Raw genomic sequence first — 9,570 nt, 5'->3', positions numbered from 1 at the left:
TCCGATAATGTTAAAAGTTGAACTTAACGGCATTCCAGTCTCCATGGAACTAGACACAGAGGCAAGTCAATCAGTTATGAGCCAGAAGGCATTTGAGAGGCTGTGGAGCGACAAAGCACAGCAACCCAAGCTGATCCCGATTCAGGCAAAGTTGTGCACCTACACCAAGGAACTGATACCGGTTATTGGTAGTGCGGACATAAGCGTATTCCATGAGGAAGCAATGCACGATTTACCACTGTGGATTTTTTCAGGTGATGAGCCAACGCTGCTTAGCAGGTTCAATGGAACTGGGAAGTCCTCTGCGCACCTTCTCTGGCAAACAAGGTCTCCCCTTTTCAAAAGTGGAGCAAACCCCCACTTTCAGCTTAACTAGGCATCGAAGTGCAGATCCATTTGCAGATCCCCAAGGCACAGGGAGGAGGTAGAGTTCAACCGAGCAGCGGTACAGGCGCAGTACCCACCACCCGAAGCCGACGACCTCTTCAAGACGATGAAAGAGGCTCCAGGTCGACCATGGGGAGTGGGACCCCAGCCGAAACAATACGAATGCGTCTTCCCGACGCAAAATACTCGGGAAGATCACGGCAGTCGGCATCAAGGACACGGATAAGAGGGCACCCAGATCATGGGAGAAGAAGGCGTCCAGACCAAGGGACGAGAGAGCGTCCAGACCACGGGAGGTCGCCGCAACGGAACGGAGGAATGCGTCGCCCAGCAAGGAAGACGACTGGGTTTGGGGCAAAGGTAAAGGGGCGGCTGCTGTGAAGGCCAGGAACCCACAACGCTCCAGTAAATTGTATGCACTATGTAACCCTTGTGAGTGGGTTTTCGCAGCCAATGATGTACCATTATATGGAGCTGGGGGTACCGTACAACAAGCCAAAGTAGTGGGCAAACACCAACCGATTGTATATGTATCTGACAAGTATTCGTAGCAAGTGAGATGTTACCGCACGGGGTCGGGAGTGTTGTGCAGCAAGCAAAAGTAGCAGGCGAGCCCCAAAAGATTGAACATGTATCCAATAAGTTAAACAAAGCAGCAGCCTGTACTCACGGGACTAGAGAGAGACGTACCAAAGAGTGTCCCAAAATGTGCTCGAATCAGACAAGCTGCACATCCCACAAGCTTGGGAGAGCAGAGGCACCATTATCGATACGTTGTTTCGAGAAGGCCTAACACTGTGCACTGTAACATGTTCCGCCACGGGCCAGGCACTGAAAATGGCACTAATGCCCTCAGTTTTCTACCGTTGTCCACCACCGGGGTAGAAATGGCGCAGCCTGCAGACCCACTCGCGGTCATGGAAGTGCTTGAAAGTGAGGGGTCAACCGTAACGGCCCCCCAGCTTAGGAGCTGGACCAGCCAGGATCCCACGTTAACGCCTGCCAAAGGTGAACTGCTAGACGGGATGTGGCAATCTATCCGTCGCAGAGACAAAAGACCCATCCCTACGTCGCAAAGGCAGGGCGACCACACAGTTGGTGGTCCTGGATCGCCATACTGCGATCCAGGGACCACGGGAACCACTAGGCCTCTCGCCACCACCTAAAGTCTCAAGGCCATTGCTGAACCCCTCGAGGATTCCAAGTCCTCTCATGAGCGAATCAAATGAGAGGACGTCTGAGGCTACGGGTTCAAGTGTGTCGCAGTAAGCCATACCTGCGAGACATCGTAGGGGGGCGAACTCCAGACCTGATACAGAAACACTGGACTCTGAGAACTTAGGACATCTTGTGCGGAAGAGCGGGGAGAACATTGAGCAATCTCGATTGCTCCTGGAAGCCATTGGTGGGATGAGGGCAGAGTTGGGGGGACTGTCATTACAGGTTGAAAGACTTTCGGGACGGTTCAATGAGGTAGTATCGGCAATAGGGGACTCACCCGGCTGTCCTCAATGCGAGGGTTGATCCTGAGGTTGACGATGAAGAGGTACCTGGGCATTCCACTATGACACATTTTGGCTCTGTCCCTGTTGTAGCCCAGCAACAAGAAACACCGTGCCGGAAAGAAACAGATTACACCTGGGGGTACGGGGGAGCAAGGAAGCAGAAGTCTGCAACAACGGGCAGATGCAGGGCTAACGGCATCTACTGGGGCAGGAGTGGCGCACAGCGCTAAGGAGGAGGATAGATGTCTTTTTTTTGGGGGTTGATTTCGTTGATTGTTCTTTGCAAAGTTTACCATGGCTCTGAATAAAGTTTTTAAAGTTTTGAAGGTTTAAACATAAGTAAAGTTGCACTAATTACAACTATGCTGTACAAATGTTTATTAAACATTTTAATTTTGGACTTTTAACCTGACTCCTGCTCTTCATTTTTAATGCTGCACTAATAAATATTGCAGGAGAACAGGACTGAAAATGTAAAATGGTCTCACCCCTTGCAATCTATTGGTTGAAATGATACAGGAGCAGGTTTCAGTACTAAAGTGTTCATGGATCCTGCCTTGTTCTGGGTTACTGATGCATGCAATGAAGAACAATGGGGCATGTATCAGTGACCCTCATCCAGTCTGGATCCATGAACAACTTAGTCTTATTGTCCACCTAAGCACTCCAACACACCCAAACTCCATTAAAACATACACCATTTGTGGTGGGAATATTTAATAAACATAACGTTATGTCCATCTAAGCACTCCAACACTCTTTTAAAACTTAATAGATTGGTGGAGCGAATATTTAATAGCCATTATGTGATGTCCACCTAAGCATTCCAACATTCCTTCGAATCATAAAAAATTTGTGGTGGTAACATTTAATATAAATTATATATTTTCCACTTAAAAACTCCAACACTCCATAAAAACCTAAAAGATTTGTGGTGGGATTGTTTTTTTTTCCAATTTAAAGTACCACCTTTAATATAAATCACTGCTACTTGCCTTTGAACCCGGAGTGCCTTGCACTGTCCTTTGTGTGCAGACCTTCGGCCTGGGCTAGCAGTGGGCCGCGTGGGAGGAGGACCTTCGGCCTGGGCTAGCAGTGGCTCCATTCCACGACCAGGAGAGTGGGGAGAAGGCTGCACTGTATTGCAAAAGAATAAGAGGTTTGGTATGTTGATTCTACATTTTTGCAACTTTTTAATGTTTTCCTTCAACTATTTGGATTATTTTGGGCCGAGGACATCGATGGAAAAAGGTAAGGATTTTGCCATCATTCTTTTCTCATCGCAGGAGTATCAGTATGGGTAAGTTTTTAATTTATGTTTTATTAATGCCTGCTTATAGTTTAAATTTGGTCTTTAACTTACCTTAGAATTTAATTGTAAGCTAAATGGAAGTCCCTTCAACCAGGGATAAGAGAGAGCCAGCGCGGACAGGTAAGAGTTTTTCCTAGTGTTTCTAGGTTCTCTATGCCGGTTTTAATAATGCTGTCGGTGGGGAAAGTTTCTCTTATGTGAAGAAATGGCGCGGAACCTTTTATAGGTACACCAGCGCCAGAATGTATGGCGCTAAACATTCTGGCGCTGGTAGTAGACGCCATCGCCCGACTTTGGGGAATCTTTGGAGTTAGCTTTGTCGCCAAAAAATTCACCGAAAAAACGCCAAATGATGGGCAAAATTGGGTCAGTCCAGGACAGCTTTAAGAGTGGTTACATCCTATATTTTACCCGACCTTACAGCCTCCCAGCTTGTTGTATGTTATGTACCAGGAGCGTCATAATATATATATGAGCTGACCTTGCATTACAGCATGAGGCCACTTCATTGCAGTGCGGGTGCATGCAGTGTCTGAAGAGCAGCGGTCCTGGCATTGTTGCTTTGGGATCGCAGTGTATTACTCTGGGAACAGAAAGAAGGGTTTGTGCTGTTTTGTGAGATTCAACACAAATGTATTGGAAGATTCCCAAAGGCATGTCTATGTATCAACAAATAGAAGGTTGTAAGTAAATGAATAAGGTTAGTATTTGCAGATTGGGGAGTACACAGATAACCAACAACCTTCGCAATAACTTAGCATAGGTGGAATAAAGATAAAAATGCCTCAGCAAAGTGATTCATTTCATTTGAGTCAGAAGAGAATTGATTTACTGCTGAACTAAATTTATTTGAATTGAAGAGGATTTCAATTTCTATTCACACAGGAAGTATATTCATTCAGGAAGAAATGACTTGGAGCAAACTCAATTATGGTCACATGAGCCTGAAAATTTTACATCAAGACGATAATATATTAGGAACAGGAGTAGGCCATTCAGCCCCTCGAGCCTATTCTACCATTCATTTCTATCATGGCCAATGTTCCCATTAATTTTTCAGCGGGTGCGCAGCTCCTTTAAGGGGCTGTGCGGCCTATTCAAAATACCGCGCATGCAAGTTTTTTTCAAATTCAAAGCCAGTGAACCGGCTGCAAGGGAGTTCCAGAGCACTGCGTAGCCGTGCAGCTTAAAGGGAACATTGATCATGGCTGATCTGAATCTTAACTTCATTTACCCACCATGGTTCCATATGCTTTAATACACTTGCCTAACAAAAATCTATCAATCTCAATTTTGACATTTTCATTGACCCAGCTTCAACGGCTTTTTCTTTTTGGAGGCGGTGGGGGTGGGGGGTGGGGGATAGTGGAAGAGAGTTTCAGATTTCCACTACTTCTGTGTGAAGTGCTTCCTGACATCAACCCCTGAACGGCCTTGCTCTAATTTTACGATTATGCTCGCTTGTAATGGATTCCCCCACGCGAATAAATAGTTTCTCTTTATCTACCCCATCAAATTCTTTATTCATTTTCAACACCTCAATTTGATCACCCCTTCATCTTCTAGACATGAGGGAATACAAGCCTAGTCTTTGCAACCTGTCGTCATAATTTTACACTAGTCCCAGTATCATGAATCTGCACTGAACCCACTCCAAGACCAATATATACTTCCTGAGCTGCGGTGCCCAGAACAGAACACAGTACGCCAAATGGCATTTAACCACAGCTTTAGATAACTGTTGCATACCATGTATTCCAGGCCCCTTTAGATAAAGGCTAACATTCCATTAGTGCCTGTCCACTCATTTTTAAAGTGATTTCTGTACTTGGACCCCTAAATTTCTTTGTTCTTCCACAGTTCTCACCAGCATATCGTCATTTAGAAAATACTTTGATCGATCTCTCTTGAGTCCAAAGTGGATGACCTCATGGGGCTGATTTTCATCAAGGCCTCCGCCCACCCAAGTGCCGCCGAGGTACCAGATGATACTTTGGGTGGGATATTCATCGACGAGGTCCTTCGAGGGTCGGCGGGTGACAAATGGACAACATATGCCGCCAATCTGGACGGCAGTGGGCAGGTCTCAATGTCTGCGGCAGAGGCGCTTGCCGCCCAAGTGCCGCCAAGGATGGAGTTGGGCCCACGGAGGGTCGAAGAGCTGGAAAAAAAATGCAGCAATAAAAAATAAAAAAAACTATCGGAAGATCTCCAGGGGACCCCATGCAGGTAAGTCGTTGTGGAAGTTTTAAAAAGAATGTTCACTTAGCTTTTTCTTTAGGTTCTTCATACTCAGACTAGCCTCCATGCAGCGGTTCACCCCCATTCTGCCGCCGAGTCCCGCCCGCATCAATCTGGGAGCTCGGCGGGCGAGAGATCAGTTGCGCCACTTGGCAATCCGCTGACGTCAGCGGGCGGTTGCCGGCGGCTCTCCCCTCCCGCCCGCTCCAGGCCACCTCGAAAGTGGCACTGGGCAGATCAAGAAGTGCAATATCGGCGGCAGTGGGCAGCAGCGGGCAGTGAATGATGAATTTCGGCCCCTATATTTATCCACACTGAGTGCCATCTGCCATATTTTGCCCACTCACTTAATTTATCAATGTCCCTCTGCAACTTTCTGCTCCCATCTACACTACTTACTGTGCCACCTAACTTAATGTCATTAGCCAACTTGGATATATGGCTTTCTATTCCTTATGAACATAAAAAGGCTATTCAGCCCAAGCATCCTGCTCCATCATCTAAACCTGCTTTTGGACCCACTGGTGAATTGTTGAACATATTAACTTAATCATTCCATGAGGTCTTCCATTAATATTATCTCAATTTTCATTAGCATATTATTGAGACCAGGTTAATAAAGGAAGTTAGATACTAAATAAAATCAAGCGGTTTCAATGAATTCCATAAATCACTCAAATATAAATCCCATAATTGAGATCATCAGCCCTGGCCCTCCATTAGAGTCTCATTACTCACACTCGTCAATCCATAATTGTAGATTTAATAATCACAATTCCAAACAAGGAGAATAAATTATAATCTAGAGATGAACAAGCAAAAGAATCGTTTCAGCAAAACAATAAAATAAATAGTGTACTATAATTGAACATCATCAATGACTACATTCACAATCAAACAATGAATCAGCTGAAAGGAAGGCACTGGTTTGGTGCTGCTGTTTGGTTCATGACCTTTGGCAAAATTGCTCTCCTGGGAGAGAAACCAGAGAGAGGATATGATCCATATGGGGCCCATTATCACTTCTTTTGCCTGGCGCTAATAGGATAGTGATGGCCTCAAAATGGGGTTGATAACCTTACTGCCCCAATAACACCAATGGAGAGGCTGGTAACACATTGAAAGGGGCCTACTGCTGGGTGCCCAAATCTCCCACCTGTTTTTGGTGGTAGGCTCCTTTTAATACGCAAATTGGGAGTCCTCGGACCACGATTGCTATTTTAGGTTGGAACTGGTCAGAGCATGTGCCGTGCACTTTGACTAGTTCCACGGGAGATGGGAGCCGATGAGGTCTAGCCAAGGTAAGTTTGCCATTATTTTTGTGGGATCCATTTACAAAAATAATCTGAGCTGCTATCACTCTGGGAACCCCACCCTCTGTGGCGAGCCCACACCCCGCACTTACCTTGCAGTCGACCGGGGCAGCCCGATATTGGGAGGCCGCACCCCGGCGAGCTGCATCAAGATGCCCATTGACGCCCCACAGCGCAGTGGCTGGATGTTACCAAGGCCGGCGCCTCAAAATTGCAGACGCTTCTTTGCTGTGGGTATGGCTGATTGGCCGGCCAGCACGTTATGTTGATCTGTTGTCCAAGTCAAAATCGACTCCATACTACACTTTTAGCCCAAACTGCGACACAAAGTTTTATGTTGTACAAGAATGCATTGTTGGTTCCAAATGAAAGTGAGAGAATGTAGGAAACATAAAATGGTGCAGTATCCTGTTGATCTGAGTATTTAACAGTGGTCCCTGAGAATCTTGGTTACATTGTTAAGTATATTTCAATCGGAGATAGTGTTAGTCTGTGACAGAAACTGGAAAGAAACAATTGATTGTCCATTTCTTCATTGCTGCAGAGCTGTGGCCAGAGCTGAGTTAAATTTCCTCCTTTTTAATTGACCACCATTATATTGTTTTCCTCAGTTGTTGCACCTTTATAAAATTGATCGTGATTTATGATTTATGTGAGTATCTCTACATTTGAACCTGCAATCGAATAAAAAAACAGCAGTGTCAGAAGAATGAACGATAGCTAAAACTTTTGCATCACGTTTCACTGGATAGATACAGTTGCTTATTTCATATCAGATTGGTTTGATTTTGGTGATTCAAAAAGGTTTAGTGTCAGGTGATATAATAATGGAATATGTTAATGTGTCAATGCATTACTGTGCCACAGATTGCTAATAACTTGCATTTATTTCATGCCTTTAATGTAATAAAACGTTCTTAGGCGCTTCACAGCAGTTGGGGAAGAGTGACCATAATATGGTGGAATTCTGCATTAGGATGGAGAATGAAACAGTTAATTCAGAGACCATGGTCCAGAACTTAAAGAAGGCTAACTTTGAAGGTATGAGGCGTGAATTGGCTAGGATAGATTGGCGAATGATACTTAAGGGGTTGACTGTGGATAGGCAATGGCAGACATTTAGAGACCGCATGGATGAACTACAACAATTGTACATTCCTGTCTGGCGTAAAAATAAAAAATGGAAGGTGGCTCAACCGTGGCTATCAAGGGAAATCAGGGATAGTATTAAAGCCAGAAATAGCAGCGAACCCAGGGACTGGGAGAAATTTAGAACTCAGCAGAGGAGGACAAAGGGTTTGATTAGGGTAGGGAAAATGGAGTACGAGAAGAAGCTTGCAGGGACCATTAAGACGGATTGCAAACGTTTCTATAGATATGTAAAGAGAAAAAGGTTAGTAAAGACAAACGTAGATCCCCTGCAGTCAGAATCAGGGGAAGTCATAACGGGGAACAAAGAAATGGCGGACCAATTGAACAAGTACTTTGGTTCGGTATTCACTAAGGAGGACACAAACAACCTTCCGGATATAAAAGGGGTCAGAGGGTCTAGTAAGGAGGAGGAACTGAGGGAAATCCTTATTAGTCGGGAAATTGTGTTGGGGAAATTGATGGGATTGAAGGCCGATAAATCCCCAGGGCCTGATGGACTGCATCCCAGAGTTCTTAAGGAGGTGGCCTTGGAAATAGCGGCTGCATTGACAGTCATTTTCCAACATTCCATTGACTCTGGATCAGTTCCTATCGAGTGGAGGGTAGCCAATGTAACCCCACTTTTTAAAAAAGGAGGGAGAGAGAAAACAGGGAATTAAAGACTGGTCAGCCTGACATCGGTAGTGGGTAAAATGATGGAATCAATTATTAAGGATGTCATAGCAGCGCATTTGGAAAGAGGTGACATGATAGGTCCAAGTCAGCATGGATTTGTGAAAGGGAAATCATGCTTGACAAATCTTCTGGAATTTTTTGAGGATGTTTCCAGTAGAGTGAACAAGGGAGAACCAGTTGATGTGGTATATTTGGACTTTCAGAAGGCTTTCGACAAGGTCCCACACAAGAGATTAATGTGCAAAGTTAAAGCACATGGGATTGGGGGTAGTGTGCTGACATGGATTGAGAACTGGTTATCAGACAAGAAGCAAAGAGTAGGAGTAAATGGGTACTTTTCAGAATGGCAGGCAGTGACTAGTGGGGTACCGCAAGGCCCCAGCTGTTTACACTGCACATTAATGATTTAGACAAGGGAATTAAATGTAGTATCTCCAAATTTGCGGATGACACTAAGTTGGGTGGCAGTGTGAGCTGCGAGGAGGATGCTATGAGGCTGCAGAGCGACTTAGATAGGTTAGGTGAGTGGGAAAATGCATGGTAGATGAAGTATAATGTGGATAAATGTGAGGTTATCCACTTTGGTGGTAAAAACAGAGAGACAGACTATTATCTTAATGGTGACAGATTAGGAAAAGGGGAGGTGCAACGAGACCTGGATGTCATGGTACATCAGTCATTGAAGGTTGGCATGCAGGTACATCAGGCAGTTAAGAAAGCAAATGGCATGTTGGCCTTCATAGCGAGGGGATTTGAGTACAGGGGCAGGGAGGTGTTGCTACAGTTGTACAGGGCCTTGGTGAGGCCACACCTGGAGTATTGTGTACAGTTTTGGTCTCCTAACCTGAGGAAGGACATTCTTGCTATTGAGGGAGTGCAGCGAAGGTTCACCAGACTGATTCCCAGGATGGCGGGACTGACCTATCAAGAAAGACTGGATCAACTGTGCTTTTATTCACTGGATTTCAGAAGAATGAGAGGGGAC

General features: G+C 45.2%; 1 protein-coding gene across 3 annotated transcripts in view; it reads right to left on the bottom strand.

Annotated features, from left to right (window-relative positions):
- Positions 1–2,900: 2,900 nt before the first annotated feature.
- Positions 2,901–9,570, bottom strand: part of LOC139262893 (organic cation/carnitine transporter 2-like) — a 162,750-nt gene continuing 156,080 nt past the window's right edge. Inside the window, exons 10-12 of one of the 3 annotated variants that reach the window (XR_011592991.1) lie at positions 6,851–7,432; positions 5,072–5,365; positions 2,901–3,029 (exon numbers count right to left, since the gene is read on the bottom strand). Coding sequence is in view for 1 of the 3 variants with exons in the window: in XM_070878149.1 (XP_070734250.1) it covers positions 7,381–7,432 (52 nt within the window). In the remaining 2 variants the exon portion in view is untranslated. The other 2 variants (XR_011592990.1, XM_070878149.1) reach the window with 2 other exon arrangements.

This window comes from Pristiophorus japonicus, chromosome 4 (assembly GCF_044704955.1).
Source record: "Pristiophorus japonicus isolate sPriJap1 chromosome 4, sPriJap1.hap1, whole genome shotgun sequence".
In the NCBI taxonomy this organism is placed as follows: Eukaryota; Metazoa; Chordata; class Chondrichthyes; family Pristiophoridae; genus Pristiophorus; species Pristiophorus japonicus.
The sequence above is the reverse complement of the archived record's forward strand: the minus strand, read 5'-3'. Positions and strand labels throughout refer to the sequence as shown.